A 22568-nucleotide genomic window follows, 5' to 3' on the forward strand; every position below is an offset into this window, starting at 1 on the left:
GAGGTCTTGCATTCCCCTCAGTTTCCTGTCATCATCTCTTAATTATTGACGCGTTCCATTTTCTTTAAATTAGCAATTCCAGAATCACACTGTATTGGTTGTGGTGAGGGATGTAGAGGTCACAGGTAAAACAGATGCTTTCCTCTAAAAGTTCGACTATTTCTAGTAATAGAATCTCCTTTATAGAATCTTAAATTTGAGATTTTTTTACTGTTTCTCTCTGGACTGACAGCATTGAAGCCAATTGTACCAATATGATTGAGTTGAGTGAGGAATGCGTATACAATATATATTGCAAAATTGGAAATAAAGGTAACCAGAAATCAAAATGCCCAAGAAACCTTTAATTGTTCAATGTGATGCATATCAAAGTTCCATTATACCCAAACAGGCTAGGAATAAGAGCCAACTAATCCCCAAAATAGCTACAGTATGTCCAGAAATGACCGTAACCTACCAATTAATTCATGGGATACCATTAACAAACTAACACGCCGAAAAAAAGCTTCCACCAATCCACCTATTAACCAAGTAATTATGAGATTATTCATCATCTTACCATTCATAAATGTTGCTATTATTAACTCACTATTCTCAGAAATAATTTCTAGTTTTCTCCTTTCACCACGAATAGCCATAAAATATTTTCGTTCTGGGTATAGTCAGTTAACGTCCCAGACATAACTGCAGGAACCAGACACCACCAGAAGCCGTTATTATCAATTCCCAGTTAAACAAAAAACACAAACCAGAAACAATTCATACAGGAAATCAGGAAGTATCTATGGAGGGGAATAAACAATCAACGTTTTGGGCCGGGATCCTCCAATCACCATCTTGTGTGAGTTGCCTAAGATTTCCAGCATCTCCAGAATCCCTTGTATTTATAACCAGAAACAATTACTCGTTGCCGTCTATCATATGAGATAATCATTAGTCATGCATTCCCAGAAGTGGCGTTCAATCAATAATTGAACGCAAAAATTACCATAGGCAAAAAAAACAGTGAATCTTAATTCACAGAAATGCACGTAGAAACAGGCAAAGGAAAACACAATGTTATTCGCAGGAACCCCCCCCCCCCCCCCATCTACACCCGGAAGTAAGGAGCGGGCTCCAGTTGGACTCAGAGAGATACGGCAGATACTGACGTCACACGTTACGTAGACTGGTGCCGGAAGTGACTCTGACTGGGAGGCGAATGGTGTCTCGGGCGAGCTCCAGGTGAGTGAAGCGGGTCGGCTTTATCCTGCTGTATCAGGTGACCATGGAGTTAGGCCTCAGACATGCTGTCTGCGGCAGAGAGGGGGCTGCTGTCTCCCCTCCTTCCCCAGCCAGAGTGGGGATGACTGGGTAACCCTATTTCCCACCAGCCCGGGGACCACAAGGCTGAGAGTGGGTGGAATGGGTGGAACTGTCTGCAAAAGCTGCACTGCTTGCTGGCTTCAGATGCTAGCACCTATTTACTGAGTAAATTGTTACACAATGACTGTTGTTTCATGAACACAAAATACTCTGCAGATGTTGGGGTCAAAGCAACACCCACAACACGCTGGAGGAACTCAGCAGGTCGGGCAGCATCCGTGGAAATGATCAGTCAACGTTTCGGGCCGGAACCCTTCCTCAGGACTGAGGAGGGATGGGGCAGAGGCCCTATAAAGAAGGAAGGTGCTCCCAGGATGAGGCTTTCCGTTCCAGGACATCTTAAATGTCCTCTTTCTTTAAGGATCGTGGTTTCCCTTCTGCCGTCATCAATGATGCCCTCACCCGCATCTCCTCCATTTCCCGTACTTCGGCCATTCCTCCCGCCACCACAACAGGGACAGAGTTCCTCTGGTCCTCACCTACCACCACACCACGAAACACATCTTTTCCTCTCCACCCCTGTCCGCTTTCCGCAGGGATCGTTCTCTCTGCGACTCCCTGATCCACACGGCCCTCCCCACAGATTTCCCACCCGGCTCTTATCCCTGTAAGCGTAAATGCTACACCTGTCCCTACATCTCCTCTCTTGCCACCATTCACGGCCCCAAACAGTCCTTCCAGATGAGGCAACACTTCACTTGTGACACACAACAAAGTTGCTGGTGAACGCAGCAGGCCAGGCAGCATCTCTAGGAAGAGGTACAGTCGACGTTTCAGGCCGAGACCCTTCGTCAAGACTAACTGAAGGAAGAGCTAGTAAGGGATTTGAAAGTGGGAGGGGGAGATCCAAAATGATAGGAGAAGACAGGAGGGGGAGGGATGGAGCCAAGAGCTGGACAGGTGATTGGCAAAAAGGATATGAGAGGATCATGGGGCAGGAGGCCCAGAGAGAAGGAAAAGGGGGAGGGGGGAAAAACCCAGAGGATGGGCAAGGGGTATAGTCAGAGGGACAGAGGGAGAAAAAGGAGAGTGAGAGAAAGAATGTGTGTATAAAAATAAATAACGGATGGGGTATGAGGGGGAGGTGGGGCATTAGCGGAAGTTAGAGAAGTCGATGTTCATGCCATCAGGTTGGAGGCTACCCAGACGAAATATAAGGTGTTGTTCCTCCAACCTGAGTGTGGCTTCATCTTTACAGTAGAGGAGGCTATGGATAGACATGTCAGAATGGGAATGGGATGTGGAATTAAAATGTGTGGCCACTGGGAGATCCTGCTTTCTCTGGCGGACAGAGTGTAGGTGTTCAGCAAAACGATCTCCCAGTCTGCGTCGGGTCTCGCCAATATATAGAAGGCCACATGGGGAGCACCGGATGTAGTATATCACCCCAGCCGGCTCACAGATGAAGTGTCGCCTCACCTGGAAGGACTGACTGGGGCCCTGAATGGTGGTCAGGGAGGAAGTGTAAGGGCATGTGTAGCATTTGTTCCACTTACAAGGATAAGTGCCAGGAGGGAGATCAGTGGGGAGGGATGGGGGGGGAACGAATGGACAAGGGAGCCACATAGGGAACGATCCCTGCAGAAAGCAGAGGGGGGGAGGGAAAGATGTGCTTAGTTGTGGGATCCCGTTGGAGGTGGCGGAAGTTACGGAGAATAATATGTTGGGCCTGGAGGCTGGTGGGGTGGTAGGTGAGGACCAGGGGAACCCTATTCCTAGTGGGGTGGCGGGAGGATGGAGTGAGAGCAGATGTGCATGAAATGGGGGAGGTGCGTTTGAGAGCAGAGCTGATGGTGGAGGAAGGGAAGCCCCTTTCTTTAAAAAAAGGAGGACCTCTCCCTTGTCCTGGAATGAAAAGCCTCACCCTGAGAGCAGATGCGGCGGAGACAGAGGAATTGCGAGAAGGGGATGGCATTTTTGCAAGAGACAGGGTGAGAAGAAGAATAGTCCAGATAGCTGTGAGAGTCAGTAGGCTTATAGTAGATATCAGTAGATAAGCTGTCTCCAGAAATAGAGACAGAAAGATCTAGAAAGGGGAGGGAGGTGTCAGAAATGGACCAGGTAAACTTGAGGGCAGGGTGAAAGTTGGAGGCAAAGTTAATAAAGTCAACGAGCTCAGCACACGTGCAGGAAGCAGCGCCAATGCAGTCATCGATGTAGCGAAGGAAAAGTGGGGGACGGATACCAGAATAGGTTTGGAATATAGATTGTTCCACAAAGCCAACAAAAAGGCAGGCCATACGGACCCATACGGGTGCCCATAGCTACACCTTTAGTTTGGAGGAAATGGGAGGAGCCAAAGGAGAAATTATTAAGAGTAAGGACTAATTCCGCTAGACGGGACAAGTGCTGGTAGAGGGGAACTGATTAGATCTGGAATCCAAAAATAAGCGTAGAGCTTTGAGACCTTCCTGATGGGGATGGAAGTATATAGGAACTGGACATCCATGGTGAAAATAAAGTGGTGGGGGCCAGGGAAGTTAAAATCATCGAAAAGTTTAAGAGCGTGAGAAGTGTCACGAACATAGGTAGGAAGGGATTGAACAAGGGGGGATAAAACCGTGTCGAGGTATGCAGAAACGAGTTCGGTGGGGCAGGAGCAAGCTGAGACAATAGGTCTGCCAGAACAGGCAGGTTTGTGGATCTTGGGTAGGAGGTAGAAACAGGAACTGCGAGGTGTGGGAACTATAAGGTTGGTAGCAGTGGATGGGAGATCCCCTGAGCGGATAAAGTCCCCTGAGTGATGGTGTGGGAGACAATGGCCTGATGCTCCTTAGTGGGGTTACGATCGAGGGGTAAACAGTAGGAGGGATCCGCAAGTTGTCACTATGCCTCGGCAAGGTAGAGGTCAGTATGCCAGACTACAACAGCACCCCGCCCCCCCCCGCCTAGTCGAATGTACTTGCTCCTAGAGATGCTGCCTGGCCTGCTGCATTCAGCAGCAACTTTGATGTGTGTTGCTTGAATTTCCAGCATCTGCGGAATTCCTTGTGTTTGCATTTTTGACTTCACTTGTGAGTCTATTGGGGTCATCTATTGCATCCAGTTCACCCGGTGCAGCCTCCTCTACATCGGTGAAACCCGACGCAGATTGGGGGACCACTTCGTCGAGCACTTCCGCTCCGTCCGCCACAACAGACAGGATCTCCCGGTAGCCACCCACCTCAACTCTGCTTCCCATTCCCATTCAGATATGTCCATACATGGCCTCCTCTACTGCCATGATGAGGCTAAGCTCAGGTTGGAGGAGCAACACCTCATATACCGTCTAGGTAGTCTCCAGCCCCTTGGTATGAACATAGAATTCTCCAACTTCCGGTAATTCCCTCCCCCTCCCCTCCCCTATCCTTATTTCACTCTTCCCCCTCCCCCAGCTGCCTATCACCTCCCTCATGGTTCTGCCTCCTTCTACTACCCATTGTGTTTTCCCCTATTCCTTCCTCACCTTTCCTGCCTATCGTCTCCCTGCTTCCCCTCCCCCACCTCTTTATCTTTCCCCTTACTGGTTTTTCACCTGGAACCTACCAGCCTTCTCCTTCCCACCCTCCCCCCACCTTCTTTATAGGGCCTCTGCCCCCTCCCTCTTCAGTCCTGACGGAGGGTTCTGGCCCGAAACGTTGACTGATCGTTTCCACAGATGCTGCCCGACCTGCTGAGTTCCTCCAGCGTGTTGTGACTGTTGATTCATACAATGGCTAATGTTAAGATAAATCATAATCATACAACACAGAATCGGGACCACTCAGTAGTGCCACTCCTACCCTAACCCATTTTACTTTTCCCCTGAGGTTCTATCACTCACCTATATAACAGGACAACTCTTAAAGAGCAAAAGCAAATCGAGGAAATAGCTGGGATCCGCTTCATTTCTTTGGGACAGGAAAATGTAACGTATCACTTTTGTGCATGTCGTGTGGCTATTAAATACGACACTGTGGCTAGAGTGAAGAGTTTAGAAATAGCATACTCAAAATGCTGGAGAACTCAGCAGGCCAAGCAGCATCTATGGAAAAGATAAACAGTCAATATTTATTCTAATTTTAAATAGTTCGTCATATTTAAATTGGAATAGCATATGAAACTGCATGGCAGTAGTGGAAGGTGAACATAATGTTGTGATTGGTTTGCAGAGACAACTTTAAAATGAAGATACCATGCAATAATTTATTCTGTATTTCATTTAAATATACAATTTATTACTCTGTTAAACGGTACCTTATACCTTTTCAACTCTTTCCATGAAACTTTTGCTGTTTGGGGCAGCCACTTAATTGGGCCAAAACATACTGGTCCCTATTAACCAGAATCCAAAATTTGTATAAGTACACTTTTTTAAAAAAAATTGCCGTAACAAATTTGACATTTCTTCCCCAAGGCAACAGTGGCTGCATTTTTACAATTTCTCAGAGCAGTGTTTTGGTTCTGCCTAATATATCACAAAGGTCTTGAAAGGATCACATAATGAACAGAAATCCATGTAATCCAGACTGCTGTGACCTTACACGAGAGTTGATACCTTCATTGATGTTCAATCCAAATCACTATTTGCACTGTATGTTTTTTTTAGGTGGTGGACGTGTGGAAGTGAAGTACTAAAGATAATGGAGACAGAAGCAGCTGAAAATAATCTGTACTTCACTTTTGGAGTCATAGCCGATATTCAATATGCCGACGTACAGGATGGCCTAAACTATGTAAGGACAAGAGAACGTTACTATAGAAACAGCCTCCGTTTGTTGCGCAATGCTGTCAAAGAATGGAATGAAGAGCCTGTTGCTCCCAAGTTTATTCTGCAGCTTGGTGATATAATTGATGGATGCAATTCACAGATAAAGGCCTCAGAAGAAGCACTTCAGACAGTAATAAATGAGTTTACAAATTGCCCGTCTCCAGTGCATCATATCTGGGGAAACCATGAATTTTACAACTTTGACAGGAAGCAATTACTGAAATCAGTTCTCAATAGCAAGCACCTGGAAGGTGACGTAGTATCGAGTAACGTGCCTAGTATTAGTATTAAGAATGACATTAACCCTGATGATCCTGAGGCATTTTATGGCTATCATTTTAGTCCCTTTCCGAAGTTTCGGTTCATAATAACTGACGCATATGATCTCAGCATTCTTGGGAGGAGAAAGAGCAGTAAGAAACACAATAAATCCGTACAGATCCTGAAATCACACAACAAAAATGAAGACCCCAATAGCCCAGATGGTAAGCCATTATTGTGTACCTTTTGTTTTATATTGTCTGCTCCCTGTCTATTTTTCCTGTTTCACATGTTTCTTGGTCACATTTTAAATTGGAATAGCACATGAATCATGCCTCTCTTGATGCCGCTGCATGGCAGTAGCAGAAGGTGAACATATTTACGCTGAGATTGGTTTGCAGACAACAATTTAAAATTAAGGTACATAATGAAAGCAAAATGTGCGAACATAAGTTGCATCCAGGTTACAGAATATTTGCTTCATCATCACCATTGTTATGTGCTGCGTCGTATGACGAAAGGGATAATGGTCTTCCATCTATTGTACTTAGTCTTTTCTCTTTCCGTGACCATGACTGTTCTTGGCAAATTTTTCTGCAGATGTGGTTTGCCACTGCCTCCTCCTGAGCAGTGTCTGGTGACCCCAGCCATTATCAATACTCTTCCAAAATTGTCTGACTGGTCACGTAACCAGGACTTGTGATATGCACCAGCTGCTCATACAACCATGCACCTCCTGCCCCCATGGCTTCGTGTGAACCTGATCGGGGATGGGTGGGGGGTATGCAGGTGCTACACCTTGCCCAAGGGTGATCTGCAGGCTGGCAGAGGGAAGGGGTGCCTTACACCCACCCTGGTGGAGATTTATCTCCACCCTGCACCCAATATTTGCATAGTCTGATCTATTTATCTTTGCTTTCCTTCAACATCACATGATATCTCAGCCTGTATTTGCAACAGTATGGGAGGTGCCCTTGTTCAATCTAACACTGGAATAAGACAGTTAACTACCAGTTTCCCACTCCCAATATGCAAATTGTTACCCCCTAGTACTGAAAGCTACCATCAAGGACATTGCAAAAGACTGCCTCAAGAAGGCAGCATCCATCATTAAGGACCCTCACTATCCAGAGAACATGTCGGTCTCTCATTAGTACCATCACGGTGCAGACACAGGAGCCCGAACATCCACACTTCAACATTTTCGGAACAGCTTCTTCCACTCTGCCGGTAGATTTCTGAATGGTTCGTGAACACTATCTCATTATTCCTCTTGTGCACTAATTAATTATTCATTTATTTTTAATACTAACATATAGTAATTTTTGTCTTGACTACCGTTTCCACAAAATAATTTTTATAATATACATCAGTGATAATAAACCTGATTCTGATTAAAGATTATTCCCAGAGATTAGAGGGAAAAAACAGATAATCTTGACGAGGTTATCTTCAGGACTCACTCCACCAGGTTCAAGAACAGTTATTACCCCTCATCTATCAAGCTCTTGATCAAAAGGGGATAACTGCACTCACTTGGCCATCCCTCGAGTTGTTCCCACAAGCAACGATCTCAGTTTAAGGACTCTTTATCTCATGTTCTCATTTTTATTGCTTTTTATTTATATTTCTATTTGCACAATGTGTTGTCTTCTGCACTCTGGTTGATCTTTCATTGATCCTGTTATAGTTACTATTCTATAGATTTGCTGAGTATGCCCACAAGAAAATGAATCTCTGGGTTGTATATGGTAAGCTGTAGGTATTTTGATAATAACATTTATGTTGAACTTTGAAATGCTACTAAACTTGCAGATAATGGAAGTCTGTAGAGGTGCAGAGGCAAATATTGTCTGATATAGGATAAGCTGATGCTTTACAGACTAACTGCATTTAAATAAGAGAGTAATTTCAGGGCAGTATTTCATGATTGTCTGGGTGATGTCTTTATTTTACCTATCAATTTTCCCAATTTCCATATTTGTAGTCACCTCCTTTATTTTGCATTTCTGTTTCATTATGAAATGTAAAATGCTAGAAAATATTTATTTATCCATGTGTTTGCATCGCTGGCTTGTATTTGGTTTTGTTATGGCTCTGTCATTTTCCTGATTATTACAGTTGTACGTGGCTGGTAATAAAATGCTTAGGAAAGTCAGTGAGAAATATAATTTTACAAAGTTTTCCACTATCATAATTACCTAAGAGCTCATTGAAAAATTCCATTACTACCATAAATCACAAGTTATGTAAGGATTATTTAAGAATTTATTTCTAGACCCAGAAATTAATTCAATAGGCACATTTAGTCAGAGAAATGTATACAATATACATACTGAAATTCTTTGTCTTTGCAAACATCTATGAAAACAGAGGAGTGCCCCAAAGAATGAATAACAGTTAAACATTAGAACCCCAAAGCGCCCCCCAGCTCCCCCTTCCCACACATAAGCAGCAGCAAGGCAACGACCCCTCCCACCAGCAAAAGAGCATCAGCGCTCCCCCCACCAAGCACAAAAGTGTGCAGCAAAGCATCAGTGAAGACACAGACTTGCAGTATGCCAAAGACTACTTGTTCACCCGGTATTCGACATACCACAGGCTCTGTCTCTCTCCCTAATAAGGGAAAAAGAGGTGTCGCTATTTCACAGCGAGAGGGCAGACATTACAAACAACTGGCTGATTTATGTTGTGTCGCTTTTTCCGAGCTCTGCGCGAGAGTCGGCCCCAAAAAGGCACTGGTCACTGGACACACAGCCCACGGCTGCTGACCCGCTGCCCCCAGTGTTCCGTGTCCTCCCGTGACATCTCATTCAGGGGCACCGGCCTAGAATCAGCCCGTCTCCAGAGCCACGAAAATCCAGCACCCTGAGGGTGGGCTAGTCTTCCAGACTGTGTCCTTGGGACATCACACGGCCGGTCGTGAGGCCCTGAGAGCCTGCCCAATTCCCGCAAAGAACCGAAGTTAGAATGTAACTCCAGGTCAGGGTCTTCATAAGAACCTTGAAAAGGGGGGAGAAAAGAGATATCAAAGATAGAAATAAAGCTGCTTCCAAAGATGCAAGCAGAAGAGTCGCCATTTAGCGCCATCATCAATTCGTTCTGCCTCTCCTGCATGAATCTGCACGGTACAACCAGAACAATATCGCCAAAGCAATATTAATTGGTCTGTGACATGAATTTGCTTTTAGAGAATAACCATCATTTGTGCATTCTCCGTGACTATACTTTGTGAAAAATTCATTCCTTTGGACCTGGTGCTGGACGTATTTTCTGTAAAAATTCAATTAGCTTTGGAAAGTACAATATGGCAACTGCAGATATGGAAATAAAGATTGTTACAAATTTAAGGATATTTCTAATCTGCAGGTGATACAAAGATTGTTGGCGTTGATAGTGTAGAAGACTGACAAAGAGTACAGCGGGATATAGATCAGTTACAGAAATGGGTGGAGAAATGGGAGATGGAGTTTAACCCGCCAAATATGAAATGTTGCATCTTGGTAGTCAAATGTAAAGAGACAGTATGCTGTTAAGGGCAAGTGCCTTAACAGTGTTGATGAGCAGATGGATCTTGGAGTCCAAGTTCATTGCTCTCTGAAAGCAGCTACGCAGATTGATAAGGTGGTTCAGAAGGCTTATGGCATGCGTGCCTTCATTAGCCGAGACATAGAGATGAAAAGTCAGGAAGTTATATTGCAGCTTTATAAAACTCCAGTTAGGCTGCATCTGGAATATTGCATGCAGTTCTGGTCACCCCATTATGGAAAGGGTGTTGAGGCTTCGGAGAGAGTGCAGAAGGATGCTGTCTGGATTAGAGGTTGGACAAACTTCGGTTGTTTTCTCTGGAGTAGTGGAGGGTGAGGGGGAGATCGATAGAGGTTTATAACATTATGAGAGACGTATTATGACTAGGCAAGCATTATTTTTTTTTCCCAGAGTTGAAATGCCTAATATCAGAGGGCATACATTTAAAGTGAGAGGGAATAAATTCAAAGGAGATGTGAGGGGCAAGTTTTTTACACACAGAGAGTGGTGGGTGCCTAGAATGCACTGCCTGAGGTGGTAGTAAAGGCAGGTACATTGGGGACTTTTAAGACTGGTTTAGATAGGAACATGAATGCAAGGAAAATGGAAGGATGTGGACATTGTCTAGGCAGAAGAAATTAGTTTGGTTGACCATCTGATTATGAATTTAATTGGTTTGGCGCAATATTGCTGAATGGTCTATTCTAGTGCTGTACTGCTCTATGTTCTATGTATGTATAGATGCCTTTCAGCATAGCTATAGTATACCAAGCTATATAATAATTCCTCTTAATCGACAGGCCTTGCTGGATTGAATATTCGCTTTTTGGGATTTAATGGAGGTTTCAGTCAAGAGCAGCTAGAATGGCTAAATGCTGTTTTAGATTTCTCCGATCACAACCAGGAAAAGGTAACAGTCGTTGGTAAGTAAGTGAAATGTAATCTGTTCTGGTTGACTCCTCCTCAAAAAAAAGTGTGTAGAGATCCATGTTAGAAAAGGGTAAAACACGAGTTAGGCCATGATTGGAGTAGCTGCCACACATCAGAAGAATGTGGCAACCATAAGACATAAGAGCAGAGTTAGGCTGTTCAGCCCATCGAATCTGCTTCATCATTCAATCATGGCTGATGTATTTTCCCCCTCAACCCCTTTTCCTGCTTTCTCCCCATAACCTTTGACACATTTACTAATTAAGAACTTCTGAACTTCCACTTTAAATATACCCAATGACTTGGCCTCCAGAACCATCTGTGGTAATGAATTCCACAGATTTGGCTGAAGAAATTCCACCTCATCTCTGTTCTAGAGGGCTGCCCTTCTGTTCTGGAGCTGTATCCTCTGATCTGTTGAGAACATTTACTCCACGTCCACTTTAACTAGGCCTTTCAATATTCGGTAGGCAACACAGTAACACAGGAGTGCAAAGAAGATTCATGAGGGTATTGCCAGGGTGAGAGAATTAGTTCTGAGTAGAGATTTGGAAGATTGGATTTATTTATTTGGAATAAAGATGGCAGAGCAGAATTGATATGCATAAATATGAGAAGCAGAGATAAAGTGAACAGGGAAGTCTTGTTACCTTTAGCAGAAAGATCACCAACCAAGGGACATATATTAAGGGAATTGGTAGGGTTAGAGTTAGTTTGATGATTTATTTTTGTTGTTGTGGTACTTTTTCTTTGGAGAAGGTGTAGAAGAGGTTTACAAAGATGTTGTCTGAATTAGAGGGCATGTGTATGAGGAGAGGTTAGACAAACTTGGGTTGTTTTCTCTGGAGCAGTAGAGACCCGATACAAATTTAATAGATTATGAGAGGCATAGACGGACAGCCTGTCAAAATGTCTAACACTAGAGGGCATGCATTTAAGATAGATACTTTATTGTTCCCAAAGGAAATTACTGTGTTACAGTAGCATTACAATTGCACAGATATACACGTATTAGAAGAAAAGTAAGAAAGAATAAGTTACTTTAAAAATGAGATGTACAAGATTTACAAGTCCAAGACTGCAAGATCACTTCCCTGGCTGTTGGTTGACTTGTTATAGAGCCTGATGGCTGAGGGTAAGAATGACCTCATATAGTGCTCTCTGGAGTAGCACAGTTGTCTGTCTATTACTGAGAGTGCTCTTCTGTTCAGCAAGGTAGCATGCAGGATGTGAGAAACATTGCCCAGAATTGCCTGAATTTTCCGAAGGGTCCTTTGTTCTGCAAGATAAAAGGGGTTAAATTCAAAAGAGATGTGTGAGGCCAGATTTTTTGGTTTTTTTTTTACAGAGTTGTGGGTGTCTGAAGTGTACTGCCGGGGGTGGTGGTGGCAGCAAATATAATAAGGCATTTAAGAGGCTGTTAGGTAGGTACAGGAATGGGCGGAGAATGGATTGACGTGGGCAGTATGTAGGCAGAAGGGATTTGTTTCAGTAGGCAATTAATTCTAGAATCAATACCCCTTATGTGAAATTCCAAAATCTGAAACCCTCCGAAATCCTCAAGAATTTTTTTGAACGCTGATATGATGTCACAAATGGAAAATTCCAGAAGACGCTGGGAAGGTTCCTAGTCAATGCACAGGTAATCTGAGAAGTGAGCTCAGATATATAATGAACAATAGAAAAGCACTGCATAAAGCAAAAAATAAAGAACTTGATCGTGTATTGAAAGAATGGATTCATCAGCGATGGAACGAACATACGTCGCGTGACGGTACGCTAATCAGGAAATGAGCAAAGATCTATCATAATGAACTGAACCTTGAAGGTAATTGTGGATACCTAGCAGACTGGTTGCAGAAATTTACGAAAAGGAACTGTATTAATATTTAAAGATTAAAATTATTTTAAAGATAAAGCTCATGAAGCAACACAGAAACTCATTGATAAGATTGCGAAAATCGTCGCTGATGAAAATCTAATACCAGAACAAGTCTACGATTCTGATTGCCTTTATACCTTTCATAAAACCTAAAAAAAGTGAACTACAAATACTGTGTATATACTGTAACCTCTTAATCAAAACACCACATCAGAGGTGGAGACTGAAAGCCTGTCATTGTTTGTTACTGTTAAATAGCTGATTCAGGTATTCTCCCGATGCTGCTGCGTTGCTTTTGTTACCCTGCAGACATTAATATTTTCATTTTATTATTGGTATCTGGTCATTTTTACTGTTAAGTACCTAATTGTGATGAACAAGCATAAGACAAAGATGGCTTACTGGTAGTACAAATTCAGAGTCAGAAAAGATAGTGATCCCAAGCTAACTCATTATATATTCCAAAATCTGAAACATTTCTATCCCCAAGCATTTGGGATAAGGAGTATTCAACCAGTAGTTTATTTAATTCAGCACAATTTCATGGCTGTGTTTGATCTGTTCCTGTGCTGTATTGTTCTATATTCTAATCAAATTCACTTCCTTAAAGAAGTGGGAACCCCCCCCTCCCCCCAATCACATTTTATAAAAAGCACATGAGTACTCAATGAGGCCCAGAGTTCTAGGATTGGATTTTGGAAACGGGAGGAGTCCAAGTAGTTTTTTTTCTTTCACCAATACAGATACCATTGATTAATTTAGTTGTATATATTTCTCATCTGTGACTACAAAACAGACGTTCTTCATTAATGCAGACGTTCTTCATTAATGCAGAACGTACAAAATATCAAGTATTTTTAGATAGTAGGTCTGTAACCAATGGTGTGCTGCAAGGATTAGTGCTGGGTCCCCTGCTGTTTGTCATATATATCAGTGATTTGGATGAGAATGTACAGTAGATGGCACGATTAGGAAGTTTGTGGATGACGGCAAAATTGGTGGTATGGTGGACAGTGGAAATAACAACAGAATCAAATTCAGCTGGGAAGTGGGCAGATGGTTGCCTCTCTGACTGGAGGCCTGTGACTAGTGAAGTGCTGCAGATCCATTGTAGTTTGTCATCTGTATCAATGACCTGGATGATAATATGGTTAACTAGATCAGCAAATTTGCAGATTACACCAGGATTGAGGGTGTAGTGGACAGTGAGGAAGGCTATTGGAGCTTGCAGAGGGATCTGGACCAGCTGGAAAAATGGGCTGAAAAGTGCCAGATGGAATTTAATATAGACAAGTGTGAGGTGTTGCACTTCAGTAGGACCAACCAGGGAAGGTCTTATACAGTGAATGGTAGAGCACTGAGCACTGTGGTAGAACAAAGGGATTTGGGAATACTAGTCAATAATTCATTGAAAGTGGCGTCACTGGTAGGTAGGGTTGTAAAGAAAGCTTTTGGCACATTGGCCTTCATAAATCATTGTATTGAGTACAGGAGATGGGTTGTTATGCTGAAATTGTATAATGTTGGTGAGGACTAATTTGGTGTGCAGGTATGGTCAGCTACCCTTCAGGAAAGTTCTAAATTCGGTTGAAACAGTCCATACAAAACTTACAAGTTGTTGCCAGGACTGGAGGACCTGAGTTATAAGGAAAGATTGAATAGGTTAGGACTTTATTCCTTGGAATGTAGAAGACTGAGTGGAGATTTGATAGAGGTATACAAAATTATGAGGGGTATAGATAGGGTAAATGCAAGCAGGCTTTTTGGATGGGACTACAACTAGAGGTCTGGGTTAGGTGTGAAGGCAAAAGGTTTAAGTGGAACATGAGGGGAAACTTCTTTATTCAGAGGGTCATGAGAGTGTGGAAAGAGCTGCCAGCGCAAGTGGGGCATGTGAGCTTAATTTCAACATTTAAGAGAAGTTTGAATAGATGCATGGATGGCAGGGGTATGGAAGGATATGGCCAGGGCGTAGATCGATGGGAAAAGGCGGTTTAAATGGTTCAGCATGGACTAGATGGGCTGAAGGGCTTGTTTCTGTGCTGTACTTTTCTATGACTGTGGAATTTAACTCAGACACTTGCATAGTGATGTACTTTCAAAGTTAACCAGGGCCCTATTCTAGAGCAAAGAGACCTCGGGCTGCAAGTACATAGCTCCCTAAACATGGCAACGTTGGTAGACAAAGTGGTGAAGAAGACATTTGGCATGCATGGCTTCATCAGACCAGGCACTGAGTATAACTGATGGGACATCATGTTATATCTGTATAGCACATTGGTGAGACCATACCGAGAATATTGTGTGGAGTTCTGGTTACTGTACTAAAGAAAGGATGTGATTAAACTGGAGAGAGTTCAGAAAGGATTCACCAGGATGTTGCTGGGACTGTGGATTTTGAGCTATGAAGGGAGACTAGCTAGGCTGGGACTGCTTTCCCAAGAATGGAGACAATTGAGAGGTAACCTTACAGCGGTCTATAAAATTATGGTTGTAAAGGTGGATGGTCACAGTCTTTTTCCTGGATCTTCATCATCATTATTATTACGTGCTGTGCGGTTTGACGTGAGCGATCACAGTCTATGACCATGATCGTTCTTGGCAAACTCTACAGAAGTAGTTTGCTTTTGCCTTCTTATGCATAGTCTCTTTATAAGACGGGTGACCCCAGCCATTATCGGTACTTGCCTGGCATCAGTGGTCACATAACCAGGATGTGATTATGTGACCACAGCACCACCTGCGCCCATGGCTTCACGTGACCCTGATTGGGGATTGGGGGGTGGGTTGGCTAAGCTAATATGGCAGGGGGATGGGATTCAGTATGATAGAGCTGAGGATGAGCCAGCAGGTAACATGAATGTAAGGAAGGACATGCCAGTGATTGGGTACAACTGCAGACAGAGCAAAGTGTTAAGTTGCACCACAGAGGCAAAATTCAGAAAAGCGAAGAATGTAGGACTGAAGGTGCTATATTTAAATGCATGTAACATTGGGAATAAGGTGGATAAACTCGTGGCGCAATTAGAGATTGGTTGGTATGATGTTGCGAGCATCACTGAGCCGTGGCTGAAAGGAGGCCATAGTTAGGAGCTTAACATCAAAGGATCTACTTTGTATCGAAAAGACAGGCAGGAAGGCATAGGCCGTGGTGGTGACTATTGGTAGGAGATGGAATTGTATCTTTAGAAAGAGTTAAGAAACTGCAAGGGTAAAATCATATATGCCTCCAAATAGCAGCCAGAATCTGTGTTTGAGATTGCAAGGGGAGCTGGAGAAGGCACGTAATAAGTGTAATGACACAATTGTGATGGAGACTTCAATATGCAAGGGGATTGGGAAAATCAGGTTGATGTTGGATTGCAAAAGAGGGAATTTGTTGAATGCCTACGAGATAGCTTTTGAGATTGGGTGTTGTGTTAAAACCCAGATTTTATTAGTCAGCTTAACGTAAAGGAACCCTTAGGAGGTGATGATCATAATATGATTGAATACTGCGGTTTGAGAGGGAGAAGCATAAGTCACATGTATCAGTACTGCAGTGGAATAAAGGGAATACGGAGGCAGGAGAGAGGAGCTTGTTCAGGTGGATTGGAGGAGGATACTGGCAGAGCAGAGATGGCTGGTTTCTGCAAATAGCTTATAAGGTGCAGGATAGATATGTCCGACAGAAGAAGTTGTTTTCAAATGGCAGGGGGAGGCAACCATGGCTGACAAGGGAAGGTAAGGACTGCATAAAAGCCAAGGAAAGGGCACATAATGTAGCAAAAGTGAGCTGGATGATTGGGAAGCTTTTAAAATCAAACAAAAGGCAACTAAAAGAGCTATAAGAAGGGAAAAGAGGAAATATGAGGGCAAACTAGCTGATATTATAAAGCAGGATACTATAAGTTTTTTCATTTATATAAAGAATAAAAGGGAGGTGACAATTGATATTGAACCACTGGAAAATGATGCTGGTGGGGCAGTAATGGAGGACATAGAAATGGCAGATGAACTTAATAAGTATTTTGCTTCAGTGTTTACTGTAGAAGACACTACTGGTATGCTAGTGGTCCGTGAGTGTCAGGGAGCTATTACACAGGAAAAATGCAAGGCAACTGAAAGGTCTTAAAGTGGGATGGATAAGTCACCCAGAACAGATGGAGTATATCCCAGAGTCCTGAGAATGGTTACTGAAGAGGTAACAGATACATTGATCATGATTTTTCAAGAATCACTTGATTCTGGCATGGTTCCAGAGCACTGGAAAATTCCAGATGTCACTCCACTCCTTAAGAAGGAAGGAAGACAAAAGAGGAAACTATAGGCCAGTTAGCCTAACCCCAGTGGCTGAGAAAGTGTTGGAGTCAGTTATTAAGGACGAGGTTTTGGGGTACTTGGAGACTAATGATAAAATAAGTCAAAGTCAGCATGGTTTCTGTTGAGGGAAATCTTGCCTGACAAATCTGTTAGAATTCTTCGAGGAAGTAACAAACAGGGTGGATAAAGGAGAGGCAGTGGATGTCATTTACTTAGATTTTCAGAAGGCATTTGATAAAGGTGCGTCACATGAGGCTGCTCAACAAGATGAAATCCTGTGGTGTTACAGGAAGTATACTGGCATGGATAGTGGAATGGCTGACAGGCCCAAATAAAGGGAAGCCTTTTTTGGTTGGCTGCCGGTGACTAGTGGTGTTCCTCACGGGTCAGTATTGGGACCGCTACTTTTCACATTATTTGTTAGTGACTTAGATAGTAGAATTAATGGCATTGTGGCAAAGTTTGTGGATGATACGTAGATAGATGGAGGGGTAGGTACTGCTGAGGAAGCTATATGATTCCAGCAGGACTTGGACAAATTGGAAGATTGGCCAAAAAAAGTGGCAGATGGAATACAGTCTTGGGAGATGTATAATAATACATTTTGGAGAAAGGAACAATAGTGCAGACTATTACCTAAGTGGGGAGAAAATTCAAACATCAGAGGTGCAGAGGGACTTAGGAGTGCCCGTGCAAGACTCCTAGAAGGTTAATTCATGGGTTGAGTCTGTGGTAAAGAAGGCAAATGCAATGTTGGCATTTATTTCAAGGGGAATAGAACATAAAAACAAGGAGATAATGCTGAAGCTTTATAAGACACTAGTCAAGCTGCACTTGAAGTATTGTCAACAGATTTGGGCCCCTTATCTCAGAAAGGATGTATTGTCATTGGAGAGAGTCCAGAGGAGGTTCATGAGGATTACTGTGGGAATGAAGGGATGGGGAGCTTTTGGTAGTTTTGGGCCTGTACTCACTGGAATTTAGAAGAATGTGTGGGGATTTCATTGAAACCTACTGAATGTTGAAAGGACTAGATAAGGTGGACATGGAGAGGATGTTTCCTCTGGTAGGGTTATCTGGAACTAGAGGGCACAGCCTCAAAAATTGAGGGGCGATCTTCTAGAACAGAAGTAAGGAGGAAATTTTTTAAATCAAAGAGTGGTGAATCTGTAGAATGCTCTGCCACAGACAGCAGTGGAGGCCAAGTCATTAGGTATATTCAAAGCGGAAGTTGATAGGTCCTGATTGGTCGGGGCATTGGGATATGGTGAGAAGGCAGGTGTATGGAATTGAATGGGATCTGGGATCAGCCATGATGAAATGGCAGAGCAGACTCAATGGGCTGAATGGCCTAATTCTGCTCCTATGTCTTATGGTCTAATCAGGTGTTACATCTTGCCCAAGGGTGATCTATAGACCAGTGGAGGGAAGGAATGCCTTGCACCTCCTTTGGTAGAGACGTATCTCCACCTCGCTGCCTATAGTAAAGGAATCTAAAACTACAGGGCATAGGCTTAAGGTGAAAAGGGGTAAATTTAAAAGGGACTTGAGAGGTCAATTTTCCATACAAAGGTCGCTGGGTATATGGAACAAGTTGCCAGATGAGGTGGTAGAGGTGGATACAATTACAATGTTTAAAAGATATTTGGATAGGTTGATTAATATAAATGGTTTTGAGAGATTTTGGCCAAATACAGGAAAATAGGACCAACTCAGAAAGGCATCTTAGTCAGCAGGGATGAGTTGGGCTGATAAGGCTTGTTTCAGTCATACACTATAAACTGCAGATACTATATTGTATACACAATTACCAGACTACAAAGCAACTCAAATCCATTATCTTTATCTGTATCACAAAACTTATAGTCATCCACTTCTAAATGTGACAATGAGGTCGTACATAGGAGTGGGTACCCAAAAAAAAACAAGCAGCAAGCAGTTCGAATTGGAATGCAATGAGGTTTGTTGTAAGGTTTATTTGATGTCAGGTTATCATTTATTAAAAATTAAACTAGGATTCACATTCACGTGGTGTGGATGGGAGGCAACGTACTGAATCCATGTTACTCTGTCTTAGAGTGTCAAAGTACAAGAGTTATCAACTTTGCAATGCCCTGCCAATCTCAATTTATCATTATAATATAGATGCAATATCATCTCACAGTATGGTTTTGCCTGGTTTGACTAAGGTACTGAAAAAATGGACATTATGGTATTCTACTTTTCATATTTTAAATATAGAAAAATTCAGTTGTTAAAATGCATTAGAAAGGATGAAAAGAGCACATAACCGTAATCTGTTTTCTTACTGCAGGTCATCTTCCGATCCACCCAGGCTCTACGGATCCAGTGTGTGTTGCGTGGAATTTTAATGAGATGCTTTCGATGCTCCAGGCACACACCAGTGTGGTATGTTTCATAGCAGGACATGATCACGATGGCGGCTACTACTTGGATAACTGTGGAATTCACCATCTTACCCTTGAAGGCATGATTGAAACATCACCAGAGAGTCAAGCATTTGGTACAGTTCATGTGTACGAAGATAGAATGATCCTTGAGGGAAGGGGAAGGATTCCAAGGAGAGTTTTGTGGTACAGAGAAAGATAAATTAATGGATTTGTGTTGCTTTGTAGTCTGGCAGTTGAGTGGTACAATGTAGTATTTGCAGCACTTGGCTGGGATGTCCATCTGACATTCATTTGCACAAATTTGCCTTGAATTATTGGCTGCAATTTTTAACCAAATTCAAACACCCTAGCACTGCGTTAGTTATAGAAGACATTCTCCAAGGGAGAACTTTAAGCAGCCCTTGAATTTCCACAGGGTTAAATAAAAGATAAGGAAAACCTGAGCATTTACACCTTTCGTGATTTCTGGAATTTGATTCAATTTGAATTTGCCTCGCTGTGAATTCCGGGTGTTATTTTGGATTCCTGAACTGAATTATTATATCAATTCTTTCCTAAAACGTTTTATAGTCAATGAAATCTTCATGGTGTAATTTAGGAAACAGAGAAACCATTTCCATTTATTAGCAATAGGATGAAGGTCAGCTAATCTTTTTTTTGTGATGTTAAAGAAGGAATATGTATTTGCCAGAGTACCTTTGATCATGACTACCCTGGTAACATGGCATGTTTTACATTGTTCTGAGGACGGTTTTGGATTAGAGTAGGGGTTCGAAATCCGTTTTATGCCATGGACCCCTACCATTAACCGAGTGGCCCATGGACCCCAGATTAGGAACCCCTAGATTTGAGTGTTAAATGTTATCTTAATGTATTGATTTAGATAACATTGTTGGTGGTATATATTTAACATTCAAATGTATCGGTAAAGCTAGCCATGATGTTCACAGCAACACAACTCCGCATCATATTAATTGTATTGCAAAATTTCAAAACTTTTCCAAGATTTTACAAAATATTTGTGTAAGATTATGTAGTTAACTATAATGAAGTACCTTGTGTTGTAGCTGCTTTTGCACTTTTAACGATTTTACACAGCATTTGGCTCATGCTGCTGTTGTTTCCCATCTGTATAACTTAATTGGAACAGTTTTGTGGTTTCTTTACCAACATGTCTAGGTTTGCCCTGGCGCTGAATACCGCCCCCCCCCCCCCGCCACCCCACACTCGCTTTGACTTTGCACAAAGGAATTCTGGTAATTAATGCAAATATCTTCCGTTGTGATTTTCCCTTCCAAACCAGTTCATATCTTATAAACCTATGCACCCTATCCCAAATGGTGCTGTGGCTATGTTTGCACCGATGAGCTGTGTTGAAGGGCTGGGTAGGTCCTACTCTGTGATATTGTAAAGCCCATCAAGAAAAAAGTTAAGATAAATTGTGTTCTTAAGATAATCTTATTTGTGAATGGAATTGTTTTTGAAGTCAGAGACAGAAGAGACTCTCAGTTTTGGAATCTGGAGCAAAAGTACAAAGTGCAGGTTGAAAATCTATAGAAGCTGCAGAGTGCTGATGCAGGGTCTCAGGTGATGCAATGTCAACTATCTGTCTGCCTCCACAGGTGCTGCTTGACATCCTGAGTTACTGCAACAGTACTTTGCACCTCCAGATTAAAGCCTGTTTTATTTGGAGCATGCTGGATAGAATTTTAATCAGTGCTGGTCAGTCAGGAGTTAAATGCCTATCTTTGAAGGTACTGCTGTCAGATTATTCAATATGAATGTTGAAGCAAATAGAACCAAAGAAATGTGAGTAAACAGTCATTAAAAGCAATTTGTTCTGTTTTTAAAAAAGTTTGTGGATATCTTTTTTAGCACCTGGTGAATTTTCATGAATAAGATCTAAATTAGCAAGGAAGATATTCTTAAATTTTGAACCTGTGTGTCAAAGGTAAGAACAGTATTTATTGCCCATCTTGAATGGCACTTGAGCTGGTGGTGGTGAGCTGCCTTTTCACGTGCTGCAGTCCTTCTGGAGAAGGTAATCTTGCAGTGCTATTCGGTAATGAGATCTAGAATTTGGATCCTGCAACCACAAAGGGCTGTGATATGATTACAAGTCAACGTGGTGTATAACTTGAAGGAAAACCTGCAGCTGGTGATGTCCTATTGCCCTGCTCCTCTTTCCTTGGCGATAGAGAACGCAGGTCTGAGAGGTGCAGCTGGAGTAGCCTGGGTGAATATCTGCAGTAAGTTTTGAGGGTGCCACATGTTGTAGTGCTGGTGTGGATGGATATTTTGTGTGGTTGATAGGAGCATCAATCAAGCAATTTGCTTCACCCTTGCTTGTGAGAGTTGTTAGCGCTAAACTCATCCAGGCAAGTGAAGAATATTTCATAACACTGGAGTGGTGAAAAGATGTTGGTGTCAGGAAGTGCAGGTTTTTCAGCCTCCATTAGATTATGATTATGAGGACACTCAGTCCTAGTTTATTATCATTTAGAAATGCACGCATTAAGAAATGATACAATGTTCCTCCAGAGTGATATCACAAAAAAACAGGACAAACCAAAAACTAACACTAACAAGAACATATAATTATAACATATAGTTACAGCAGTGCAAAGCAATACCGTAATTTGATAAAGAGACCATGGGCACAGTAAAAAAATAGTCTCAAAGTTCTGATTGACTCCCGATAGCAGGCAGCAAAAGAGAGAAACTCTCCCTGCCATAAACCTCCAGGTGCCGACAACTGCCGATGCATTGGAAGCACCCAACCACAGCCGACTCTGAGTCCGTCCGAAAACATCGAGCCTCCAACCAGCCTCCCAAGCACCATCCTCTGCCGAGCGCTTCAACCTCGCCCCGGCCGCTGAGCAACAAGCAAAGCCAAGAACTTGGGGCCTTCTCATCTGGAGATTCTGGATTGCACAGTAGCGGCAGCGGCGAAGCAGGCATTTCAGAAGTTTCTTCAGGTGTTCCTCCATGCTCTGACACCTGTCTCCATCAAATCAGGATTGTGCACGGCCCTCTACTTCTCAGATAACAGATATCATTCACCGGAGTGGCTGCTGCGCGCTGCATCGCGCCGCCATCTTCTCCTCCTCCTCAATAGATTGTGCTCATTATGCTCTTGTAGCCACAGTGATTCAATGGC

General features: G+C 42.8%; 1 protein-coding gene across 2 annotated transcripts; it reads left to right on the plus strand.

The window, feature by feature from the left end:
- Positions 1-1139: 1139 nt before the first annotated feature.
- Positions 1140-21236, plus strand: adprm (ADP-ribose/CDP-alcohol diphosphatase, manganese-dependent). Of its 2 annotated transcripts, XM_072242364.1 has the most exons (4): positions 1140-1224; positions 5933-6579; positions 10684-10806; positions 19312-21236. In XM_072242364.1, the coding sequence occupies exons 1-4, from the start codon at positions 1202-1204 to the stop codon at positions 19605-19607; spliced, it is 1089 nt and encodes a 362-aa protein (XP_072098465.1). In that variant the 5' UTR covers positions 1140-1201; the 3' UTR covers positions 19608-21236. The 2 variants fall into 2 exon arrangements, with proteins under 2 accessions (XP_072098465.1, XP_072098468.1); XM_072242367.1 differs by lacking the exon at positions 10684-10806.
- The last annotated feature ends 1332 nt before the right edge of the window (positions 21237-22568 follow it).

This window comes from Mobula birostris, chromosome 24, assembly GCF_030028105.1.
Source record: "Mobula birostris isolate sMobBir1 chromosome 24, sMobBir1.hap1, whole genome shotgun sequence".
In the NCBI taxonomy this organism is placed as follows: Eukaryota; Metazoa; Chordata; class Chondrichthyes; order Myliobatiformes; family Myliobatidae; genus Mobula; species Mobula birostris.